General features: G+C 39.5%; 1 protein-coding gene across 2 annotated transcripts in view; it reads right to left on the minus strand.

Moving 5' to 3' along the window:
• PPHLN1 (periphilin 1) overlaps positions 1-27,550 on the minus strand; it is a 69,570-nt gene continuing 42,020 nt past the window's right edge. For both annotated transcript variants that reach the window (XM_057425509.1, XM_057425508.1), the window contains exon 10: positions 1-579. In XM_057425509.1, the coding sequence (XP_057281492.1) occupies positions 370-579 (210 nt within the window). In that variant the 3' untranslated portion in view covers positions 1-369. The remainder of the gene's footprint in view (positions 580-27,550) is intronic.

Below are 27,550 nucleotides of genomic sequence, written 5' to 3' on the forward strand. Positions count from 1 at the left end.
TGCTTTTTGTTACTTTAATAAAAAATACAGTGTTTGAAGTTACACTTATAAACATCAAAATGTAAGTGTACATACATCAGACTGAACAGTTGTTCCTAGGTAACTGTGTAAAGGCTTCAAAAATAGTTTGTCACTTTACAGCATTTTTGAAAAGGACATCCTTTCAAAGGAATATATGTCAACAAGTACAGGTAGGAAGAATACAATTGTGGAGACCACAGGGAACATGATATAGCCACCTGAGCTATTACAAAGGAGCGCAGGCCTTGGGTTCAAATTCCCAGCAAGATCTCCTCTTTCCTAGCAAAAAAGCAGATTTATGTATTATGGCATACACAATGAAGAGGATCTAAAAGCGTATTTCTGTCCTTAGTGTGAGCCTTCTTTGAAGGATTCTGACAGATCTTGATTGGCAGCATCGTACTGAGCAATGAAATGTTTGAGTTCTTCTATACACCGTTCACCTATTTCATGCAAATTCTGCCTCAGGGCAAACTGAATGGACTTCTCCAATGACGGATCTTTATCAATAAGCATCTTCACTACCATGCCAAAGGTTTCACAGTCTTGTCGGTAGATCTAGAAAGAACACATTGTAGAAAAGAATTAAATGGAACACTCTTTACATTAGCACACCAACAGCCCTCATTGAGTTAGTGCTACTGCAGACACAAACCAAACAAAGAATACTGGGTAACAGGAGTCTCAACTCTAAGATGTATTTGCTTTTTCTCTTATGCCCCGTGCTAATAAAAATTTAAGTAGTTCAGAACTATCTGGATACAAGAAATCACTCTTCTTGGAAAAAATGCCTTAAAAAGAAAAATTAAGTTCCTCTTGCAGCAATATTTAATACATAATGGCAGAATGAAGTGCAAACGCTAAACCAGATTTTCACTGCAAATACGTATAAAATTAATTGTGGCATGTCTAGCAATCCCAGTCTTCATACAAAGCATCAATAACTTAGATTGTAATCTTTCCTAATACTTTAAATACAAGTTGTGTTTAAATAATTTCACCAAATTACGTTTGTTTGGTGGATATTTGTTTCTTATAGAAGTTCTTGACAATATGATTTTTATTACTTTGCATTGGTGATTCAACGACTAAGGATAAGAGCAATCCTGGCAGTGGTTTATGTGAACCCGACTGATCTTATACTGCAGGGAACGAAGAGTTGTGAGTCAGTTATGTACCACAGTTGAGGAGAAGTAACTTCTCATTATCACTGCAACTGTTTTTCAGACAAACATCCAACGATGCTTTTAGATGGCTTTCAAAGTAGAATCATAGAATCATAGAATAGTTAGGGTTGGAAAGGACCTTAAGATCATCCAGTTCCAACCCCCCTGCCATGGGCAGGGACACCTCACACTAAACCATATCACCCAAGGCCTCGTCCAACCTGGCCTTGAACACTGCCAGGGATGGAGCATTCACAACCTCCCTGGGCAACCCATTCCAGTGCCTCACCTCCCTAACAGGAAAGAACTTCTTCCTTATATCCAATCTAAACTTCACCTGTTTAAGTTTTAACCCGTTACCCCTTGTCCTATCACTGCAGTCCCTAATGAGGAATACCTCCCCAGCATCCCTATAGGCTCCCTTCAGATACTGGAAGGCTGCTATGAGGTCTCCACGCAGCCTTCTCTTCTCCAGGCTGAACAGCCCCAACTTCCTCAGCCTGTCTTCATACAGGAGGTGCTCCAGTCCCCTGATCATCCTCGTGGCCCTTCTCTGGACTTGTTCCAACAGTTCCATGTCCTTTTTATGTTGAGGACACCAGAACTGCACACAATACTCCAGGTGAGGTCTCAGGAGAGCAGAGTAGAGGGGCAGGATCACCTCCTTCAACCTGCTGGTCATGCTCCTTTTGCTGCAGCCCAGGATACGGTTGGCTTTCTGGGCTGCAAGCGCACACTGAAGCCGGCTCATGTTCATTTTCTCATTGACCAACACCCCCAAGTCCTTCTCTGCAGCGCTGCTCTGAATCTCTTCTTTGCCCAACCTGTACTGAGTCCTTGCAACTTTATTGTACTTTTTCCAGATTCCAGCTAAGGTTATTAATCCAAACACCCACTAAAAAAGGAACTTGTCAAAGTCATCCAGCTGCCAGATGCAGTTCTTTTTCACACCTCTTTGGCCAATTTCCATTTAGAAAATACACTGGCTTTCTGAGTGCAGACAAGTAAGTTTTATATTGCTGTGGTTTTTTTTTGGGGGGGGGGGGGAGCTAAAATGTTGATATACCTCAAAGTGTGATTATCTTTTAGCATTGGGTTCTTGTGTTAAAACTTGTTTTTTACGGAGATGCGTGACCTTTTCCTCCCCTATTTATCTATATTGCGGACCCACAAATGATACAATTGTACATATGCAATTTCCCACTAGTAAAAAAGAAAGAAAAAGAACTCTCCCCCAACCAAACACCACCACACTTTTATTCATAAGGACCAGTCCAAGGGCAGCTCAAGCATATTCATTCCAGAGGAACAGTAAAGCAGACAAATGAACAAACATTCTGCACACAAACTATTCTCAGAAACACGATGATTTAACATGATACCCTTAATAATGACAGTTCTCAAGTGTTTAATGGTATATTCTGTACCAACAGTTTAAAATAAGACCCACTTTTCAAGTGCTGGTTGGCAAATAAAAGAAAACCTTTTGAAAGAAACTAATTTTCAATGGAGATTAAGAAGCCAAAACGAAGACTGCAGTCCAAAACAAACCACAGCTAAACATCTTAAGTGTGGAAACAGTGCGCACATGGCATTCTTTCTGAGGGGTTTGTTTCCTCCTTTGTATGCTTTGTTCTTTGGTAGTAAAGTATCAGCACAAACCCCAGACTCTCAGAGTTCATGTTCCACAGCAAGTAAACCACAATACATGCTAAGAGAACTTCAAACAGAGTAAATTTGGGTTGCTTTTTCTCTGACTCTTTCCAAGGAAAAAGCTCAGGAAGAATTGCTGTCTCTGATTAGCCATATGACAGACAGATGGTATTTCACTCTGGATAACTCATGCCTTTCATGTACTTGCAGCACGCTTCCTAGCACCTTCACAGAATGATTTCTGAAAGGTTTTTTTCTCCCCAGAGCCATTACGTTTGGGGGGAAATAGTTAAAAACCTTCTTTTTTCTCCTCTTCATTTTTTTCCTTATTGCAAGTCTATTTGTCCTAGTCTATCACCTTTGAAGTGGTCAGAACAAGGATGTGTGAATGATCTTCCACAGGTAAACGAACCTGGTTACTGTCAGTCTTCAGAGGACGCTGTGCAACACTGGCACGAATGAAACCCTGACACTAATAGAGAACACAGACACATCAGCCTGTCTTCTGCACCAGAAGGCACCCGTAGCTACAGCTGAAGGAAATGCTCTACTTTTAATTGGCCTTCAAATTAATAGCAAACTGTGCTATCTGCTATTTGTCTCGCACACCACAAAGAACTAACCCAGATGAAATTCTCTGACCCTTAGCATATAAATATTAGCTCAGTCTAAGCACATTTGTCCTTAAAACTTTCCCAAAAGAAGGCATGGAAGAGAATCAGGAGAGCCACTGCTGTCGCTGTGTCTGGAGTCAGAAGTCACCTTGCTGTCACAACAATCTGGAAACCAACCACCTTCATGTATAAGACGAACACTTTCAATTCTTTGTGACAAAAGACTTTAAAAATAATAAAACAGCACTGACCTAAAACAGGGGAAGAGGGCAGAGGTGGGGCAGGAAGGCAGTTCTAACAACAGAAAACAAAGGAAACAGCTCAGCTCCTCTAACAATAATTGAGCAATTTTCCCTCTACAAAGCTTTCTACCCCAGCTGCTATTTCTAATCCTCCCCGTGCAATCTGCCTCCTTCTCAATTGTGCTGATAAACCTATTTGTATAGCTGCGACATAAATTGCATCATTGAGATGATCCCGTTTTAAATGACTTCCCCCCCAATTAATGTGATTCAGTGATTCAATTCTGAAACCAGATGCACCAGCACAACTGAAAGAACTACAAGCCACAGTTGCAATAACTTCATAAACCAGTTTGTATCTAAAGTCAGTGCACCACTACCAGCTCTCAGAGAGAAGTTACTATGCTTTGCATAAGGGAGTAGGGATTATAAATACAAGAATATCAATTACAGAAGATATTAGCAGCTCAATGGTACAATCAGCTCTGTTTAAAAATGGTGTAAACACTCAAAGTTCTTGTAAAAGAGGACGGTGGCATGGCATACTAAAATCCATCCTCTCCATGAAAGACAGAAGAAAGATGTTTCTGGAAAATAAGCCGAGAATGTAATGTTTGAGGAAGAAAGAAAACTGCAGAAAAGACCCCAAACAAGCAAATCACCTCTCTGCAGGAGAAGAATATTTAAAGAACTTGTGACCCAACAAAGTTTGAAATGAACCCTACATTTAAAATTCCAGCTGATATTGACTTTGAGCTCAGACTGTGGAAAGCTTATCTGTAAACATCTGGAACTAAAAGCTGAAAACGGTTCCATGTGTGGGGAAAGAAGAAACAACATTTTTATATTGAAAACCAAGAAAGGGAATGATACCAACGACATGATTATTCTGTCTGATATATACGCCAGTTAATCCTGAAAACAGCTAAAGCCATGGGGTGAGCATTTACCAAGGCCCTAGCATACTTTTATCCTCTGACCTAAGCTACAGCATCAGCATAATGGAAAGAACATGTAACACTTTCGTAAGCAGTTGAAGGAGAAACAGAAACAGCTGTTCTAGTCCCAAATATATAAATGCATTTATATTTATTTTATATACACACACACTATATATAGTCTTGATTTTCCTGAGAATGAGAAGTACATAGGCAGAATTCAAGCTCTCTTTGAAGAGTTTTCCAAAGTCAGCACATCTGGCATCTGTGAGGTCAGAGGATCCCAAATATGCCTATTTTTATATTATTCTCATGGCATTTTAGCTCTTTTATTCTTACATGATAATAGCATAGAGGCTCTAGCTTAGATCAACCCTTCACATGCCAGTCTCTCTATAGCACTTACGCCTTGTCTAGATCCAAGTCTAAAGTTGTGGTGCACCTGCAACACATTAGTGAACACTCCTTATATATTTGGGAAAACTACACCAAAATTTGCACTTAGATCTATTTAAATATAGATCTAGCTAAAGCGATGGAGATGAGATGTTGGTCTCCAAGGTCGGAGGTGATTAAGCCCTAGAACATGCCAGGCAGAATGAAACTTTGAGGTTAATTGTGAAACTTTGCACAGACGCACATTAAGGAATTCTCCAAAGTACCATCAACAGTGACTTAAATTAATTACAGTGTATGACACTGACATGACGGAGATGAAGGATACCACACATTCTCTTCTTCCAGCTCAGCTCTGGGGCATTAACCTCTAATGGAAAAGAGGGGCAGAAGCAAGCTCATGTGAACTGCTCACGTCTTAGATCGCTATATACCTTCTGCAATGATAATGCAAAAATGGTCCCAATTTAAACCAAAGAAAATATACTGAATGTCTCAGATGATAGGTGGAAACACTATCACCAAATCTTTGTTGTAAATCTGAACTCGGGGCGTGTATGAAATTATACCTAATTTGATGAGATATCTAATATTCACTGACAAGGTCCACATCATTTCCTTTCACTGCTTAGCACAGCTCCATCTTCTTCTCTCAAACTTTTCTGGACCTGCCTGTGTATTTTGCCCAGCAGAACTGCTGGACGACATAAACTGCAATGAGAAAACCCCTGGAGAACTTAAGATGTCCTCCCCTGCAAGCGAATACAGTCTGCAGAAGAGTCAGAAACTTTGTTATCTTGGTCTCAAAGTCTTGCATATCTGGCCAAAAAGCAGCTTCATTTCAACAGCAAGAGTAGACACAACATTCAAAGGAGATGAGGCCAGGAAAAAACAGAGATAATAAAATGGAGATATTTGCAACCTTTATTTCAACCCATGCACCAAGCTTTCCCTGCTTAGCTCTACAGTCTGTGCAAAGAAAGGCTTTTTAACTTCTCAAGGTGAATCAGGACAGCTAGAACTACAGCTTCTGTTCTAAACAGCCTTTGAAGAAGATGGAAACCAGAAAGAAGCTCCCGGGTAACTGAAAAGACCCTCAGAAAAACTGGTCCAACCAGGCTATGAGGTCCAACCAGCCTCTACCTGCCATGTCCACAGCTGGTAGAAAGTACAAGTGAGTAGCAAGTGGAAGATGCAAATTTCTCCTCTCTGCCTCAAAAGACTCAACTGAACTGTCACTTCTCATTTATGGGATAACTGCTGTAATGAGCATGCTTTATTCTAAATATAAGTAGGCAACATTAACTATTGTCTCCACGATGGTTTTGGATGAGTATGACTGTGGTACTTATTTTAAATCCTCTTGGCTTGAATAGGAAACATCCAGAGACTTGCAGATGCAACACTCAAGCAGCTTTATGCAAGATGGACAAATTCATTTCAGTGCACAAGGTGGTACTACTGCCCACAGACACAAGCAGGACCGCCAGGCATGATGAAGACCACATCCATTAGGTGGATGTCATGATTTAACAAATGAAATTGATGTCTGTGATTTAATCTGTAATTTCCAACCTCCTGCACTTCTTCATCACAACCTTTCCTGCATTTTTGAGTATTTTTATCATTCCATACATTTACAGATTCATCTAACACTCTCTCACCTCCACCAGGACCCCTCCTTCATAGCAACACGATGCAACTCCAGAGTCTCTGAGCAGCTCTGCACCATATGTATACAGCCCACCATCAGTGCTTGTGAGTCAGTGCTCATCCTCAGAGATGCCTGTTCTCAGCTCCTCATCCAGAAGGCCAAAGACCCTCAAGGCCCAGTTCACATGGGGAGAGGAGGTAGGGTTGTGGCTCAGAAACAACATTAAACAGCCTGCAACCCTTAGATACTAACTCACCCTTGAGAAGACCCAACATGCCCAGCAATCACAATCTTGTATCTGTGATTCATGCAAGTATTCATTTAGTATATTATCTTTCAGAAAACAGAAACTTTTCAGTTACTAAGGGCACATTTCCCACAAGTATCAAATACCCCATGCAAGGAGGAAAGAAACCACATGCTCGCCGGTAGCTGTCTGATTGAACTTGCAGAGCATAAGTATAGCACAAGCTTGCAAGCTGTACCACATCCCCTACAGACATCCCATTAAAGAAAGAGCAAACTGCCTGAAATCTCTCTTGCTTCAGGGATGCCCGAAGGCTCCTCTACACTAGACACAGGTAACAGCTTTTGCTCCCATAGCTAAGCCAGGACAGAAAGGCTGGTATAGCCCTCTGGTGGTATAAGCCACTTCCTCATTTCCCCTCCTCAGCAGACCTAAAGTAAGCTTGACAAAGCACTCTTCTGTTAACACAGCCACATCTATGCCAGGTTTTCCAAGCACGGGTAGACAGACTATGAGGTCTAATTTATCCTGTACTCCTAGCTATGAGCAATACTGAAAGATTCCATAATGCAGATCTAGCTCAAAGCTCACTGCATATGCAATAAGATTTGCATTATAATTGTGCACGTAAACTTAGGCAAATTGTGAAAATACAAACCAATTGCTTCAATATGGCTCGTATCACAGTATTTTCTTTGCCAAAGACAACTTCAGAAGGAATTATTACCTCTCCCCAAATCACTTCTTTTTAATTTATTTACATACTCTCTTGGATTGTTCTCAACCATGCAAATTAGGCTTTATTAACTTACCCGAAATTTAGTCTCCTCAAGTACAATAAGCTAATCCTCTACTGAAAGAGTACAGAGAAATTTTCATTACTGCACTGGCAATGTAATGGTATTGTTATGTTTATGAGCACAATATATAAATTTATAGCTCCGCAGTGCAACGTATGCTCAGAACTGTCATTAAACCACTTGCAGACAATTCTCATGATCAAGATATTTAAAACTGGTTTTCAGCCAGGACGGACTATTTTTTACGGCTACGAAAAGCTAAATGAACGCACAAGGAATTTAATGCGTGGTTGCAATAGGGGCATATAATTTTTAATTACAAACCATCAACAAGCCTATTCTATTCCTTTCTTAAAAACAACTAACAATTTTGCCTTGGATCTATGTAATAATTTCTGTACCCATTAATCAATCTGTTTATAGACCAATTAGATATTCATTGAATTGCAAATCGGGGGAAACAAGTTATTTAATGTACTATGTAATAATGAACAACTTCATGTTAATTTGACACTTACTGAAGATATGCAAACTATTAAAGTTACATGCACTCAGTGTCCCTTTCCAGTGAAAGTTTCAAGCGCCAGATAAGCCTGATCTAAGCCCACCGTTTCTGGCAGCTAAACACCTGACTGAAAGGTCTGCTGGAAGTCCCGCACATGGAAGAGATGCTGATACAGCCATCATTTTAATAGCAGTGTGAATTCAGAGCTGAGCTCTGCTTTGCCCTCAAGGACCAAGACTAGCAACGTGGATGCTGGTGCCCAAGCGCAGTGCTGCAGGGAATAGTGCTAGCACCTGCAGTGCCTGGGAGGTAGCCCCTGGGAGATGCAGCTAGGGCCACCCAGCCCTGAGCTCCTCAGGGTTAGCCACTGCTCCCCAACATGGGGACACAGTGTTTCTGTTCAGGTGGTCTACAGCACTTGTTTCTAGGACATGACATCTTCTGCCTGCTTTTTATTTATTGCTTTGATTAAACTGATCTGAAAGAGGAAGATGCAGTCTAGAACAATGCCACTGCAAGGCTTCCTGATTTAAGTACGATTCTAGTATGAAAAGAAATGGGCAGGTCATCTGTAAAATTGGGGGTGGGTGTCTACGTCTACAGTAACAAACTCTCTGCTGAATTTAAATGTGCAATTTAAGGCTGAAAACCCTGAAGAGTTGGCTTCGGTCCTGAGACACAACTCTGGCCTTTTCCATATAATCATAGACTGGTTTGGGTTGGAAGGGACCTAAAAATCATCCAGTGTACATCATCTAGCATCATATCCCTTCTATGTAATACACTGGGAAGTAAACATGCAGACCAAATTATTTACTTCCATGAAACCATTATCTCCAGTTTAAGCTGAAGACATCATCTGCATCCTCGTTTGCTTCACATCATGACCCTGGTGACACCTCTGCAACTACACTGAAGCCATGCGGGCTGCACAGGGTGGAGTCCATTGCAGCTCAGGAGAAGCCTATGGCTGACTCAGGCACGCTGTGACTGCAGGAGTGTCGGAACAAAGCCAGGCTGCCTCATCTTCCCCGTATCAGCCTCATCCTCCTGTGGCTTCTATTGTGTGGGGCTCTGCCCCATAGCAATCATATCTCTAATCATCACCTCTGGAGAGAAGCATCATCCCTTCTCAACAACTTTCTTCCTCCTTTCACCATCCAAACAAAAAATGACACATTTTGGTGCATTTACTCTATGCTTATAAAGCAATCTAAAGATGGAGCAGTCAAGCTTTGGCAGGACTCTGCTGAGCAGGGTAAAAATAACAAAACCAAAAAGCAGCTAAAGGGAAGTCCTCAACAGTTGTAGCAAGTGTTTACAGCTCCAGTTACACAGCAAGGACAGATCTGTAGAGCAAGGCTACAAAGTTCTGAACAATGATAGCAAAAGCCAACCAAGTTAGTGCTATTTAGGAAACTGCTCACATGAGCTATTGAACTATCTCAGCAATCTTTTAAAGACAAAGTGACCAGGGAAAGCATCACATACAAAGCATTCAGGACAGTGCAAGATAAACCTTAAACTGCTATGACTTGTACTGTCTGGCAATTAAACTGGCATCTGGAAAGTTCGCAACACTTCACATTTATGAAAAATTTTCCAAATAGTTTCCTACTGCTTTAAAATGATAACAAACAAGTTTTCAATACAAGAAATTTATTTTAAATATATTGCTAAGAAATCTGTATATTTACTCGAACTGCTTTTAATACTATGGTGGAGGCCTTTAAGTGAATGTTTAAATGAACAAGAATTGATACACAACAAAAATGTACATGACGATACACTTCATTTAATGTTATGTTTTGGCAAGAGCAAGTGCATTATTACTTCTTCAAGAAATGTCTTGCTCAGTCAAGCAGAAGTAGCTCCCATGTGGGAGAGCAAAGACTATTATGTTACATGGTTTTACTGGAGATAATTCTTTACTAAACCAATCAGACCACATAATAACAGCATTCTAACACCAACTACAGGCCCTTTGAGACCAGTTTGTGTGTGGCCTAGATTTCATAGGCTTCTTTACAACAGATGTGTTGGATGAGGGTAGTGTTACTTCATATATTAACTTCTGTGTTCCTTAGGTAAAACAGCAGTATTAGTTTAAGTTCTCCCTCTTACATATTTTCCTTACAGAAAGCATGTGCTTTCTGCAAGCAGATGATAAATCTGAATTCAAATAACCCATTGCAGTTACAAGTCATCAGTTTCTAAACCTCACCAGAAGTACTGATGATCTCTCAGAGACACATCAATGACGTGTTTTCAACTCACATATAAGAATACCCAGCTGTATGTTTAAAATGCCTTGCTACAAACAGCTAAGTGCAAAAATTCTCTGAAAGAGCAGCAAGTTACATATCTATTAGTTTTTCTTTGTTCTATAATGACCCTCTAGTATAGAAACTGCATTTCACAGGACCATAAAGGAAAACAGAATCCTAAAAGCTCTCCTCTCTTGTTGGATGCTAAAAAAATCCCATTACTTGAAATGCACCAGTTCAGGATGAAGCAGGAAATAATCAGCTTTATGCCAAAGGAAGGACCTCGCCCTGCAACTTTTTATTTATAAAACAGAGAATTGATGGAAAGCTATTTCCTAAATCTGCTCCATGGTAAACTTATTGCTCCATCCAAAACAGGAAGGGTGAAGTTTATCTACAAAAGACTCTGTCTATGGTAATTCTCTTGTTAAAAATGCTTTAATAGCTTTCAGTTATGTCCACTGACCACAAAGGAAAGCGATATTCATGTAAGCCTCATCAGAATGAGCTGTGTATTAACAGCAACAATTACATGATAAACTAACCTTCCTTGTACAGAAAGTACAGTAGTTTAAAAGCCACATACACGGACTGTGCTGCTGTCAAGATCAGCAATGATGCATTTGCTTTTACCAGAAAGTGACTTGTGGTGATTTAGCTTTCCCTGACCAAAAGTCTTCACACTTTCAATGTCAACAAATCTCTTCAGCTACAAACACGCTCAGATTCAACACTGTGCAGCGAGGGCTCAATTTTGTTAATGGACAAGACAGAATTTTACCCTGAGGTGTGGATCACCTGCATTTTCTTCAGTGGCACAGTGTAAACAAGCAGCAAGAGAAAGCAAAACAAAACATCTTCCTTTTCCAATTGAGAGCAACTCCCAGCAGATCAGTTGCACAATTAACTGGCGGCAGCATTGTTATTATAAACTCAAAGCTAGTGGATTGATGAATTTAAGAACCAGTTCTTAAATGAGAAGACTCTCACCATCACTGTTTAAAGAGCAACTTTTTTTCATTTTTCTTCTTTAATGGGTCAAAAAAATGCTGAAGTCAAAGGGTTTTTTAATCACATGTGCAGCATAAGGAACTTACAACACAAAATAAGTAAACTACTGTAATGGACAACTTCTCAGAAAGGAAAAGCAACAGCTGCAAGAAGAAAAAACAATTACTTCGATTACCAAGGTTTTATTACTTAGGTTATGCTAAAACTTAAGGTTTCTGAAAGTTTAGAGTTACTTCACACGTTATACTAGCCTCACAAATCAGTTTTATTAGTGCATCAATAATGGATCAAATTGTCCAAGTCATGGTCCTGTCTCTCCCCTCTAAACAGTCACTCTCATTATTTACTTTAAGTACTCATTTCAAATATAAAATCAAATAAAAGAAAAAGAAAATTAAGGCCATGTTTTCGAAGAATTCTGTAAGCCCTCCCTAGCTTGCGGATGGGTATCTTTTTCCACATGCAGCTGTGATGGCTGAAAATGCTATTCCCCCTTCCCAGCTGTCACCATCACAATACCAGAAACCCTCACCCACTTGTTTGTGTGAGCCAGCAATACACAGGACTACTCCTAAAATTCATTTTTAGGCACGAGCATCATAATTAGGTCACACACTAGCACATCAGTTGGGCTGTGGGGAGGAATCGCCTATTCTGGATGAGAAGGTGACAAGAAACTGTAGATAACCTCCGAAGAGGACATTTATCTACAGCCTTACTAATGTGTCCCGTCTCTTTGAACTCATCTGGGACCACTCTCACAGCTGCTACCTAACCCAGGCAGGCAAAACACACAGGATCTGTGTTTTAATGTTTCTGTATCTTCAGTCAAATACAAAACACATAAAGAAACAGAACACAAAGCTAACACAATGGCTGGAGGTGGAATAGGTCAGAAAAGCTGTATGATGAAACTTCATTTCTTACTGCAAATATATTCATTCCTTCAGTATTTTTAGCATTTAACACCCAAACTACCCCTCTGAATCTGTTCCCACAATTCTAGCTAATTCCATTTCAATTTGGGAGCAGAAATCCGACCCAAAATTGGTAAAAATAGAAAGCACGTCTATCCCCAAACAGAAAGCCACAAGGAGCAGAGATTGTCTTTCATGGTTAGTAAATCATGTCTTAGGGCAGCGATTACCAATTGTGGTTCCAAGAGAATGTAGCAGGAGTTCTGCGTTTACTCAGTGGATATACCACTAACTGTATCCCAGAGTACTTGGAATTAATTATTCAGTAAGTTTGGGTTACAGCTCATAAATAATACTGAAGAATCACAGCGTCTAGCTGGTTCAAAAAAGCTTGGGAGTCACTGCTGTTTTCATGGTGAACTATTATTCCACGTGATAAACACACCTATTCTGCATTTAAAAAGATCTCAGACTAAGGACACTGGCTTTCTACTTCTTTGTTACAAGCCTTTATTAATGAGACAGTTAAGCAGCGCTGCAGCACTTCAGCACAAGAACTATCACCTATCAAACTCATTAAAGGAATGTCTACCCTGTTCACTGCAGTGTCACTGAACATTTTCCAGAAGTTGTCGGATGGGGTGAACTGACAGAGGACAGATTTGGAACAAACTTGGCAAGATATGTGAACACACTCATGACTTTTTGAAGGGTTTGCTTGTCTTCACTTTCTGGCATCTACTGAAAAGCTTTGATTCTTTTTGAGTCTGGCTTCAGTCAGTCCTTATAAAAGGCATTATGACCATTATAAGAAAACTGGGATCATCAAATACTGTTTTGTGTGCGGTTTTTTGAAAGCTTTAGCTCTGTATTCTTCAGATACCTTTGAGCAGCTTTCTGCAATCCTTGACTTCTACAAATTGTGCTACCAGCATGATGCAACAAATCACAGAATCATAGAATAGTTAGGGTTGGAAAGGACCTTAAGATCATCTAGTTCCAACCCCCTGCCATGGGCAGGGACACCTCACACTAAACCATCTCACCCAAGGCTCTGTCCAACCTGGCCTTGAACACTGCCAGGGATGGAGCATTCACAACCTCCCTGGGCAACCTATTCCAGTGCCTCACCACCCTAACAGTAAGGAATTTTTTCCTTACATCTAACCTGAACTTCCCCTGTTCTAGTTTAAACCCGTTACCCCTTGTCCTATTGCTACAGTCCCTGATGAAGAGTCCCTTTCCAGCATCCCTATAGGCCCCCTTCAGATACTGGAAGGCTGCTAGGAGGTCTCCACACAGCCTTCTCTTCTCCAGGCTGAACAGCCACAACTTTTTCAGCCTGTCTTCATACAGGAGGTGCTCCAGTCCCCTGATCATCCTTGTGGTCCTCCTCTGGACTTGCTCTAACAGCTCCATGTCCTTCTTATATTGAGGACACCAGAACTGTACACAGTGCTCCAAGTGGGGCCTCAAGAGAGCAGAGTAGAGGGGCAGGATAGAATCACAGAATGGTTTGGACTGGAAAGGACCTTACGATCATCCAGTTCCACCCCCCCTGCATGGGCAGGGACACCTCACACTAAACCATGTCACCTTAGACTCCATCCAACCTGATCTTGAACACTGCCAAAGATGGAGCGTCCACAGCTTCCTTGATCAACCCATTCCAGTGCCTCACCACCTCATTCTACCTGCTGGTCATGTTTTTTTTGATGCAGCCCAGTCTACCAAGAGATATTTCTAGTACTGAGGAGACAAAACACAGAATCATAGAACCATTTAGGTTGAAAAAGACCTTCAAGATCACTGAGTCCAGCTGTTACCCTAGCATTACCACTATAGACCATGTTTCTAACTGCCGCATCTGCATGTCTTAAATACCTCCAAGGATGTGACTCAACCACTTCTCTGGGCAGCCTGTTCCAATGACTGACTACCCTTTCAGCGAAGAAATTATACCTGCTATCCAATTCAAACGTCCCTGGTGCAACTTAAGGCCATTTCCTCTTGTCCTGTCATTTGTTACTTGGGAGAAGAGACTGACACCCACCTTAGGACAGCCTCCTTTCAAGTAGCTGTAAATGAGCAACAAGGTCTCCCCAGAGCCTCCTTTACTCCTGACTGAACAACCCCAGGTCCCTCAGATGTCCCTCACACTTGTGCTCTAGACCCTTCACCAGCTTTGTTGCCTTCTCTGGACCTGCTCCAGTATCTCAATGTCTTCTGGTAGTGAGGCCCCAAACTGAACATGGTATCTGAGGTGCTGCCTCACCAGTGCAAAGTACAGGCAGATGCTCACTTCTCTAGTCCTGCTTCCTATGCTGTTTCTGATGCAAGGATACTAGAGGTCTAGACCCAGTCCTCTTGGATTTCATGAAATATCTTATTTACTCTAACTGTAAACCAGAGAGGATGATTATGATAAGTATTTATTTACTAGTAACAATAGTAAAGCATCACATAAATTAACAAGTCAATGAAAAAAAAAATATAGCTAGAACATATTAGTGGCTGCCAGCAATTCTGTCAATGTCCTGCAGTTAAAGATTTGTTGACACCAAAACAATAATTTCAAGTCAGACAGCTAAAATTGAGGAAAAGGATACACTAATAAGGAGGTAATACAAAAGATCTAAAGTAGATAATGAAACTGGAAACCACAGAACTATATATAAATGTATTTATTGAATAAAATGTACTGTTACAATATAAATAAACATTTTTATGCTGTATCTTTGAGCAGAATAATAGCTGTTGCTGATAAAGTCTACTGATGCTGGATTGATACGGTGTGTTTTGGATAAGAACAGCATGGAAAGAGAGCAGTGAAGTCTCTTTTGATAAGCAGAACTAAACAGTTTACTGCCTAAGATAAAAATAGGTTGCTAAAGGTCAAACACTGATGCAATAGCCAAAAGAAACAGTACCATGCCATTTACCTTTTAACCTTACTTCACAGAAGATTACCACGTGCTTTCAAAGATACAGAATAGACAAGGGTTATTCGTACAAACATATCCTGAAAAATAAGACATTCCTCCCTTCATTCAGCCTTCCAGAACTTTATTTTTTTAACAAAACAGTTCATGCTAACAAAGATTTGGCTGAACTACACTCTCTGGAATGAGAATTAAATGAGGCAAAAAAGACTTAATTACTTAGACTAGAGCAAGCCAAATTAAATAAGATAGAGAAAGCCCAAACAAAACCACAATTAAAATGAATGACATTTTCTCATTTCATTTAGAAATTCCAGCAGGCTTGGGGGGGGGGGGGGGGGAATGGGCGAGAGGATTTGTGTTTGTTCTGTTTTGTTTTAAGTCACCTAAGGGTATAAACACTGCAAAATTCCTATTTTCAAATCAGTAGGTAGGACGTCTTGCTATTTCCAGGATTAGTATCCACAAAGAACTGATTTACAGTCTAAACAAAGGATTATTTCATTTATTTATTTCAGAGAACCATGCACTGGGCAGAATGAGAACAGTGACTGTTTCATTAAAACAAAAAAAGAAAGAAAAAGAGAAAAAAGTTGCCTTCTGCAGAGTAAGTCAGTAGCTTACACTTACACTCTTAATGAAGAAAATACGCCTGACTTTTCATTTGTTGGCTGCAATCCACTGAAGCCAGATCTTAGAACTATTGCTTAGTTTTAATACAGAATTGACTATTGACTCACTTCATCTTACATCAAGTTAGTATTAACCTCTCTTTCACTTGTCCATATTTCCTCTTTATTCTCCTTAGCTTTCCATTGCCCAGCAAACTACACTGTGGACAAAGCCAAATCACTCTTTCTGCTCCGAAGACCCTGCAGTGGGGCAATATGTGCATAATAAAAGAACCACTGCCATCTCTGACTACCTTCACTTCTGCCACCAAAATTTTATCCACTCCCTCGGCAAGTCTTTGCTCAAGCTCTCACATAGCCTCGCTCTCTGAAAAATCAGGAATCCATTAAAAAATATCAACTGAATTATGTGAGCACCTCGTGACATAAGCACATTGACATTTCACACATTTCCATCAAACATGAAAACACAGGCAAAAGGCCTGTTTCATAACTAGGTGGAAACATCATTTAAAGAACAAAACCAAACACTGCTCACTGTACACCTTACGTACATGCGCACATGCACACACTTCAGTGCACTTCAGAGCTTGAATACATGCATAATACAGCAGCTTTAAGGAATACAGTAAAAAGCTACTTACTTACCAGTGACACATGCATACTGAGCAATTTTTCTTGAAATAAATTGCAAGGATATCTATGAAAGCTTGTATCCTTGTATGCATAAAACCTTACCTGAGCCTAGACACTGCATATTCCTATTCACTTAACATGCTAAATGACCTTGCCTCTTTTAAAATCTTACAGTTGATCCACAATAGACAAGAACAAGCTCAGCACTTTATCCCTAAGACTTCTCTGTATATCCTAATATAACTCTTCAGTCTCAACATAACTCTTCAGTAACAGGCATACGCATTTAAGAATACTTAGTCTTACAAGCAGAAACAGTCGAATAGCAACAGACTGAAGAAAAACTGAAGCCTGGGATAAAGAAATAAGACATGAGCCATGTTACCATAAAGGTACTAGACTTTCAAATTATGTCCAGCATATTTTTTAACAAAAGCTGTAAAAGTGATTGAATTCTGTTTTTCCTAAAGTGTCATTTTTGTGATAATGATTCAAAAAAATGACCAGCTCGGTCCATACACAGCATAAAGAGAGGACTGTGCTGCAAAGCAGAAGTTACATTCTTGAAGGTCCCCAAGGTATAGCACAGGTCTAAGACAAGCAAGGAATTACCTTACATTTTCACTGCACCGTCAGAAATACATACATGCAAAAATTATGTTTCTCTCATTAATTAAAAAAAAATTGTATCTGGGTCAATATAAATGAATAAGGAGGGAATAATTTCTACAGTAGATGAGATACTTCTCTTCAGAATCACTGCTCTGGCTGCTTATTCTGACGTGAGTAACACCTACACAAATTAAAAGGCTCCAGAGCCAACTCACAATGATACATGCTTTTCTTGGTAGCAAAAAGCCCATCCTGCTTAAAACTGAAAGGAACACTCCTAAACCAGTTTCTTTGACAGCCTACCTGGGCCATAGGAGACCATATAATTACTTTAAACTCGAGATTTTTTTGCCCACCCCCGTTCCCCAAACACTGGCTGACAAATGACGCAGAAAATTCACACAGCAAGAAAGCAAATTGTATTTAACTGTTTTTTTAAAAGTCTGTCTTATCAAATTACATATAGATTTGCAATTTTAGATTAATCACATCTGGATTAGGGAAGTTAACGACCCAACACTACAACCATTTTAATTTAGTAGTGTACAGATGATAATTGTCACATTTGGAATGCAGATGCAACTCCCCATCCAAAAGGAGACTGCAAGAATAACAAGGCCAATAATTTTGTTTTATGTATTATGAAACATCTTGCTCTGTTATTAAAAGCACCAATCACTTATATATAGGCTTAAGAAACCAATAGCCTGAATCAAATCAAGGGTGAGTCAGGGAGCTCTTGAAAGCTCAAGAGTTAATCATTCAGGTATCCTGTTACTAGAAAATCAATGGGGAAAAAAAAAACATTAAGTGACCTTAGTGAAACAGGAAACAGAATCTGAGAGTTTATCTTTCTTCTGATTTTAGCAAAAACATAGTTGCAAGAAAACATCCTCCAGTAGCAACATAAGGATAATTATACAGTGAGCTGAAGTAATGCCTAAGAGTAGATTTAAGGAAAAAAAACTACGAAACTATGAGAAGTATTTAAAAATTAATCAGGGTATTTTTGAGTTATGGCTAGACCTATTTGTGTAAGAAGACTAATAATTTCATTAAAAACTCATTTTCACTTTAAGAAATTATTCACATTGGTTTTATTTGTAGTTGATGAGAAACACAGTAAACTGAACCAAATGGACAACAGAACAATCAGCAGTGACTGTATCAAACTCTTCAGTGAGTGAATTCAGGTACTCGATGCAGGAACGCTGCACTTCCTGCCTTACCATGGTAGCTTCTGCAGACGCCTCGAGGGCATCCAGAGGGGAAGACACCAAGCTGGAAGCACCTGACTGCTCCCCCACTTGTTTCTGGCACCAGAAATAGCAACCAGTTTTCTTGCATGATGTAGCGTCTCCACCCTTCAGCCAGGGAGAAACTCCACTGCATTTGCCCATGGGCTTTAGAGCTTCTGTGGAATTAATTCCCATCTCCACCCATGTTCCTCTTGATCCCCATCTCATTCTTTTCCCCACCCTCTTGGCTGCAGTTCCTGATCTTGGCACAAATCATCCTTTTTTTTTTTTCAACTGCAAATCCAGTCCCACCCTTGTTTGTTGCTTCCCACACTGCCAATTCCCAACCTTACCTCTCCTGTCACCACAAATGCTTTCATCTCTTCCAGATTCCCTCCACCCTCCAATTCAGAGGTCACCTCATTCCTCAGCTAGACATAGTTCCATTCCGTGGTCATTCCTCTGTGATGTCTAATGAGATGCAATCATACTATGGTATTTCTCCACTGCAACTCACACGGTTTCTGCTACTGCCTGTTAACAATCATCTTGGTTTAAGCCCAAACTGAATTTAGCTGAAACCTGACAATAGAGTCAAAAGATGCACAGCACAGATACTGTCAGATTGCATAAGCTAGTTTCTCCAGGAAGCCAAGTTGAAAAAGAAGTAATAAAATGGGCAAATTTCCAGTTGAAGATGATCACTGAAAGGCTTGTGTCAGCATACCCTAATCTATTTCTGATTTTGTGTTTAAAAATGCTTATGCAGAGATTTTTTCATTTAGGTAGCACATGACCAAAGAAGTTAATACATAAATTATCTTCTATACTAAGGTTGTGCTTGTGGGGTGTAATTATGGTCACGTAAGTACACACAGTCCTCACATAGGTACAGCATTTCATATTGTAATGAAACCAAGTATTTAAGCTATCTGGGGAGCAGGAGAGGGGGAAAGATCACTAGGAGGCCAATTAAACCATGGTGAAAGAGTATCAAACCCATCTATTAAAGGTTCTTTGTGTCATTCACAGCAATACTCAAAGTTCAATAGTTCAGAAAATTACCATATAAACAGTCCTTCTCAAGAAGCTTAAGAAGCTAAAGAACCAGGAACAACAGGACCCACTTGTTTTTGTCAGTATTCAACTTCTGTAATTTTATAAGTCTGGATATAAGACTCTATTAGTCTTTCAAAGTGAAAGTGCCAAGGTAAGAGAGGCACACTATAACCTTTGTCCTGTGGGGAATCTTGGCCCTTGCTTTTCTGCCATATTTTGTGAAGCATGCCATTGTGGTACCCATACTAGTGTATGTCTAGACAACCACTGAGGACTGAAAGTCACAACATCAATGCAAATAAGAGTCAAACAAAACAGGAAAGTGATCCTTGTGGGTTGGTGACAAATGATCATGTGCATCAGTCATTTACACACCAAGATAAAAATCTAATGTTTTTATAATCTTAACTTACAGAAGAAGCACATGCATAAGCAACTTATAAGCAACTTATGCAATGAAAGATATTTTCCGATAGCAAGTTCCCAATTCTGATGCCTTTTGGAACTAGAAGATTATCTTGTATTTTAAATGTTGGAGCAAATGAATACCCTCTATGCCAAGCTTTTAAGACAAACCTATATAAATACTGTATGCACTCAAAATAATTGGAGCAAACCCCATGTAACAGTCCTCTGTAAACTGTGGCTTTTAATTTCAAATTATTTCCTTGTTTTCCAAATGCTACCCAATTGCTGGCTGTCAAAGCACTATCGTTCACAGAACAGAACAAGCTATTAAAAACAAGTGCAGCCTACCCATCTTAAAAGCATACGGAGTTTAACTTGCTCAGTGAAACAGCTGTCAGAAGAAAGCAGACATTAGGCTAGGTACTGAGATACAGAATATAAACGTAAGAACCAGATGACAAATGCAACCTCTCACCAAAGCATCTTTGGTCACAGATGATCCCATACTTATATAAGAACCAGTGTTGCATACAAATCGGATTACAAATGGATTAGAGGATTAAACTACACGCACCAGCAAAACAACCATCTACAAAACCAATTTCTGTTACATTAAGATCAACCCCCAACAGTCTGAAAAAGACGCATGAAAAAAACATAAAATCCATAAAATCATAGATTCACGCTTCAGCAGATTTTCCCTACCTACAGGCTGTCAGTGTGATATTCTTCTGTCACTGTCTACTCCAACCTCCTGAAAGCTCGTATCTGTGCAGGAGCTCCCACGCCAAACATCAAGTCCCTCCTGTGACCTACCTTCCTGCCACTACATTTCATTTCCCACTTACCAGGGGTTTTTGCATGTTCGCTCAGTTACCACCTTCCCATCATCACATATGGTTATACGAAATCTTTATGACACTGTTCTCTGCTTGCCCTACACACATCCTGCTTGAAGCACCACTTGGATTCCCGTTTCCAGACTTTCAGAAGATCAATGCTCAGATAGTACTGGGAATACTGATAGAAATGATGTGAAATCAGTGCTGGGGGGAACAGACAGTAGTCCTTTGAGATAGGGCTATTTCTGAGGCAATTTAAATTTCTAGATCTAATTATTAGGTATATGGGACTGATCCTCTTCTCATTCTGCTTCAATCCAGGAAGAAGCAGGTTTCCCCAGCAGCAATGCTGAAACTACTCAGAAATTCAAAAGATACCTTGTTCAAGAGGCAAGTTAAGAAAGAAAAAATACTAAGAGGTTAAAGCTTTAAGCCTCAATGCATTGCACCAGCTAAGAGAGTTTTATCTTCCAACCTTAAAACAGTTAAAAAATAAAATCAAACAACACTGCTAAAACCACCTCTCAAGTCCACCAATGCCATTCTGTTAAAGCAAGAATTAGCCGGAGACAGAGACGGAGAGGTGGCTCTCTTTATCCGCCAAATCAAATTCAAGTTATTAAAACCACCACCACCAAAACCCAACCACCACCACCAAAACCACACACACAATAAGCCTCACTCCCACAGAAACTACTGCCTTTATCAAGACTCAGACAATTCATCATTCCTGGTTTTGTCCTTCAGCTTTCTCAGGAGGTTTGCCATTGTCAGTTCCACTTATCCTTCCAAGCATCTCCGCTTCTGACAGTTCTTTCAGTAGGTAAATTCTCATAATTAGTTCCTAATTATATATCAAGGCCCACACATTTTTAGAGTTTCTTCTCTTCGTAACGCCTCTTCCAATCCTGTTGACATTCATCATCTCTTGAAACTGATCTTTCTTCCCAGCCTACTCAGTGTTATAGTTTCCAAGTCTTCTTTCATCCCTTTGTTTGAGTTCTCTTGGTTTCTCACAACAGACCAAGAAATGATAAATCAAACAATCACTGCTAGCTGCTGATTGAAAAAATACTACTTAACAGACAGCTCCTTAGATCTGCACTTCATCTGATCAAGAAGTGGATTTTTGTCTTTCAGATTTGAACAGGTGGGCACAGAAACAGGTACAACCTTCTTTCACATTTTCTCTGGTTTCAACTAAGCCCACCAGTTTGATCAAGTACCTACCTACTAACCTCTCACATTTAAGTTTTCCAGAGATCTGCCATAAAATTATAATATCTATAAACAATCCCCTTGAAGACTGTCTCTAAGCAAACAGCCCTCTGAGATCTTGCAAGCTGCAGCACTGCTTGATAACATGAATGTAACACCACTACATCGAAAACTAGATCAATGGCTACCTTCGTCAAATGATCTGAGTCTCCAGCATTCGCAAACTTCAACAAAAAAACACACAGCAAAATAAATGATCAGACACAAAATCTTCCACAGAAAGATAGCGATAGAAATCTAAAGGTGAATTCTACCTAAAGCATTCAAATCTCTCTAATACCCAACTGTTACTGGATACATGCATACATTTCTGGTGTTAAGTTCTCTTAAAAATATTGCCCTACGAGCCCTGTGAGCGTTGCATATTAAATAACACTTTTTATCAGCTTCCCAATGAAAAAAGCTGCTGGCAAAAAGCTGAAATGTGGTAATACACTTCCTTATTAAACCATACCTTCAGGTGCTGAAGTAAAATAAGTTGCACTGATTTTGCATATGTAGTTTGTAATTATGAGCATTGCAGTGCATACCGAATAACCCATTAATGTCCATGGAAGGGAAAGAGAACACAGCTAAACAAATGGAAAGTGAAGGACTGCAATTTCTAAAGCATGGTGACCCAAACATACGAAAAGGAAAGTACCTGAAGTTTTTACATCCTTTTACAAACATTCTGCTTTAAATTAATGTATCTGTAAGGAGAATCAATGATGCTGTGAAGACACCAACCAAAAGTTTTCCATCTCGCAGCTTCATAAATGTGAAAACACAGATTTCTGACAAACAGCTCAGATTTAGAAAAATGAAAGATCCTAGCACAAAAAAAATACTTAAGTGTGAACTGTAACAATGCAAATAAGTGTAACAACTTAACTGATTTGATTTTGCAATGGTAAAAAATAAGGTCTAGAATAAACAGATTATAGAAAAATCAAGTCAGAATTAATATGGAAGAAAAAGTGCTTAAGAATGTGTAAAAAGTAATAAATGATTTGTATATAAGGAGAGGGGTACTGATATAAGGAAACTAATAAACCACAAAAGGATCAAACAAGATCATAGGCAGATGATACCACTAAGGAATCATCATCAATTTTTCTGAGAAGCCTAAGGCAAAACACCAAATTAGTCTGAGGATGATGATGAGTCCATCATTAAGCCCTTGCTACTGTGTATTAAGTACACAAGGTTTGAAGGACAACAGAAAAGCTAGGAGGCAAGCAGAATCTACAGCTTCCCCATCTTCACTCTCATCTGGCAAGTTACTCTTGTCTGGTCTCCTTCTGTCAGAAACAAAGCATGTCTGACCTCATCCATAATCAGAAATAATCCTTTAATGTGTTTTCTAGCTACTGTTCCAGTTCCTTCAGCATCATTTAACTTACTTACCTCTTAACTCATATTTTAATTAGGGGATTTTTTTCTAACCTAGACAATTCTGCCTGAAATGAGCAACCAACAAGCTAACCTAAGGAACAGTAACCTATTTCCCTGGCTCAGCTGAAGTCAAAAGAAAAGGTGTATCATCCAAGGCCAGCTTTGACAGCCTCCTTCATTCCTACCTGGATTCCCATTAGTGCAGTTTATTCATTCACTTATTTTCTCACAACCTCTAAAACTTAAATGTTTAATCTAACATTAATATCCAGAATTTATAAAGCTAGCAATGGGCACAGAGGGGGTTAGGCGCAGGGAGGAAGGCATGCAGTATACTTCTATACATTACAGAAATCATAACTAGCATGACAGAAATGCCTTATCTTTGTATGACCTGATATTAAACCCAAAAATTTTTAGCTAGGTAAAGTTTCACACTGTGAGTTGTCAGTCTCCAGAGAACAGTTTTATTAAAAAGTGTTAAATACACACAAAGACAGATACTACCAGAACAAGAGATCTGAGAGCAGAGCTCTACAGAGCATGAGAACAAAAAACATTTCTTCTGAAACTACACACACTGAAACTGCTAAAACCTAACTGTTTTTCTTAACTGCTAGGCCAAAGATTTAAGTAATTTACTTAAAAAAGAAAAGGAATTAGACAGCAGATCTAGAAACAGAATCTGGACAGACCATTCACTCAGCCACACACCCATTTTTCCTTCTTTCTCTGTACCACATCTATGAAGTTCCAAATGCAAGCTTTAGAAAAATCTGTGATTTTCAGCATCTTCCACAAGTAGGCTGTCCAATTAGGGTAACAGTTCATTAATACTACTGAGGCCTGCTAACAGGTACTATTTACAAAGTCAAGCAAACAAGCAATTAATGAGAAAGTTTAAGTATTTAAAATACTATTCTGCTGGATACTTAAAAATATTGAACAGAAGGTAACCAGTCAGCCAGTAATACCACTGAGAAAAAAAGCCTTCATGATTGTAGTAATCCCTACACTTTCTTCTTGGATGCCAGAGCTCTGTGGTAACAGACAAATTGAGGTCCGAGTGTCAAATCTCATTCAGAAACTGAGAAGTTTATTTTTCCCAAAATCAGGGAAGGTACTTGGCTCATTTTGGTAAAATTTGTCTACAGAAAATAATAGATTTTCAGAGGTAACCCGTGTCACTTCAACTTGCATATGCAGTGTTTAAGAAACTGGACACATAATAATGGATTAATTAACACAGTGTTGCAGACTTGATGTCTAGACAAGATAAGACATTTCAAGAATCCCTGCTACTCACTCTCATAAAGGAACAACAAAGAGATAGCCTTTTGTGTAACACCAGTGCTGAATTGCTCCAATTGTGAATTTAACACCAGGGACATATTTGTCATCACTTCCGAAAGAAAACACACTTCAGCACATTACATGCTCAAAGCATAATCTGATCCTTAACTATATGGAACCAGAAACTAAACAACTCCAAAGCTATATGTTAATGTCATTAAACACAAAAATAATAATTAAAAAAAGTGCATGAAATTGTTACAACAGCAACCTATGGACATTCATTGACTTTGATATGCCAATGCAAAGGTCTTGCTACACTATTTTCAAGCACCAAGGCCGATCTTTTAAACACCTATTTCATGGGCTTCAACCTCACCATACTCAGACAACATACAGAAAGAGGGAAAGGCATGTTCAAAGGCACAAGGAAACCCAAACAAACAGAAAGCTAATTACTTCACTATTTTTGTTTCTAAAAGCTCTCCAAAGTTTCTGATTGCTTACACACAGAGAATCAAAGACCACAACAGGATCTAGACCCTACTTCAGGGGATATATTAAAGCATGAGACACACATTAATGCTGCAGAATTTTCATTCAATGCAAAGAGGCACAAAGATAGAAAAGATGTACTGGGATGGCAGGGATCACTTTTCCTAGTACCTGCCTTGTGGAAGCGCCAGGAAAGATCCTGTTCTACAAACCACAGTTGCATAGCCAGAGGGTGCCAGGAACTCAACCATTCTCTAAGGGCAGCTGTGAGCAGCTGGAGCTGGTCTCAACAGGTAGGTGAGGCCACCCGAAAGCTGGGGACCACAGCAAGGAGCTGGGAGTCCACAGTTCAAGACTGGAGACAGGAAATTGCCAAGAAGAGCAGGGAGCAGAAACCTTGTCATTGGTGGAAAGCAAGCAGGTTCTGGAGAATAGCATGCAGGGCTGTGATGGCAGCAGAGCTCACAGACAGCAGTGAAACACCAAAACAGGCTGTTCAGAGAAACACTGGAGTCTCCCTCACTGGAAATATGCAGGACTCAACTTGACAGAGCCCTGAATGACCTGATCTAAGGCCCTGTTTCAGAAGATTGGCCCAGGTGAAGTCCCATCAAACCTAGACACTTCCATGATACTGTCACTATGCCTGTCATTTCAAAGATGAGACCAGAGACTTCCAGTCCCAGTTCAGCAATGGTCTCGAGCTCCCACGCATCTTCAACCATGTTCTTCCTTCCCAAGTAATATCGTCAGACCTCAAATTAAGCATATGCTTCTTTCTAGGCTGGGAGTCACACAGATAATTTTGGCTCTGTTCAAACAGTGTCTGGATTTTCCCAAGCCTTTATCCATGAGCACTTCTATTCTCCTCTCTTTATGTCAGCTTCAGTTAATACTTGCAAAGCAACTGCAGACTCTTAAAAGACAGTCACTAACAGCAAATAGCAACCAGCAACTGTTTGATAACATCTGTCCTGTCACAGCACACAAAGAACTTCGTTTTCAAATTACATGATTTTAAGTGAATGCTTGCAGTAGGTCTCCCATCAAATAAATAACAAACAAATATTTGGTTGATGAGCCAGAGTGATTGTTTGCAATCACATTCTATTTAAAATTCTGAATTTGGCCAGTGGTTATGGTATTAGGGGGAAAGGGAGAGCGAACTTCACAAATAGTGATATGAACCATTAAGTAAGATACAGAGATGGACTTACTTAAATGGAAGAACCTCAGTGAATGTTTCATTCAATTGCTTAAGGGATTTTTTTTTTTTTTTCTGTTTTTTCTTAAAGAGAGATAAGAGAAATGCATCACAAGCTGCCCTTTCTCCTGCCCAGGGCATAAGAATGCCTGTTTGCTGTACAGCAATGAATTTGCTCATAGCATCACTGTACATGTTCTATCAGTATGGGGTTTTACCTGAAATAGTACCATACTATGAAGTACATATTTGGTTAATTTTGTTCTTTTTCCTGGTTGAGCTTAGGATATGGATATGGAGAAGACAAAGAAAAGTGGGCATTATCAGGAATTGGGAACGGCAAGAATACCTGGGAATCAGGATGAGAATAAGCAGGAACTGAAAAGCAAACATCAAGAAGACCTGGTGCTCCAAGAGAAAGCTGAAAAACTTCAGAGACAAAACCACAAGAGGTCTGATGGGTCAATCCTCCTAATCAAGTCTCACTTTCTCAAACTGAGCTCATCAATGCTTAGGCACATACCTAGTTATTTCTACCCTGATTTATTTAGTTACTTTAAACACCTCAATAGCTGTCCAGTGATGACTGAAAACCAATCTTTTGGGAATCTTGCTTTGCACATGGATTGCAGCTTCACCATTTTTGCAGCTCAACTCTCAGTATTTTATTAATAAGAAAATTACGTACCAGAAAGAATACATTAAAACTATGTTATCAGAAGCTATTTTAAACACCGGAATGAAAAGAAGGCCATAGAGCTAAAGTTTTTTCTGCTGTTATTTGAGTCCTCAAGACAAATAATCAGAAACGTATTATGAAAAAACTTTCATAAAAATGTATTCTATATTTCAAGTCAGACTTCCTATTCCTAAAACATGTTATAGCCTACAGTTCACTTCTAAGAGTCAAATGTTACATCTATACAAACAATGCAGCATGACTACTGATACCAAATTTGCATGTTAAAGACTAATTTTCACTGTGCAAAAATCAGAAACATACTTTCAGCTAAACAGCAGCAAATTCAGTATAAATAATATTGAGAAGTTAACCCAAAGAACCTTCTATAAGCCACAGGACCACAGGACTATGTTTTAGGACC

The sequence above is a fragment of the Pezoporus wallicus genome, unplaced genomic scaffold (assembly GCF_028554395.1).
Source record: "Pezoporus wallicus isolate ANWC-B61680 ecotype Strahan unplaced genomic scaffold, APGP_CSIRO_Pwel_v1 contig_4722, whole genome shotgun sequence".
Lineage (NCBI taxonomy): Eukaryota > Metazoa > Chordata > Aves > Psittaciformes > Psittacidae > Pezoporus > Pezoporus wallicus.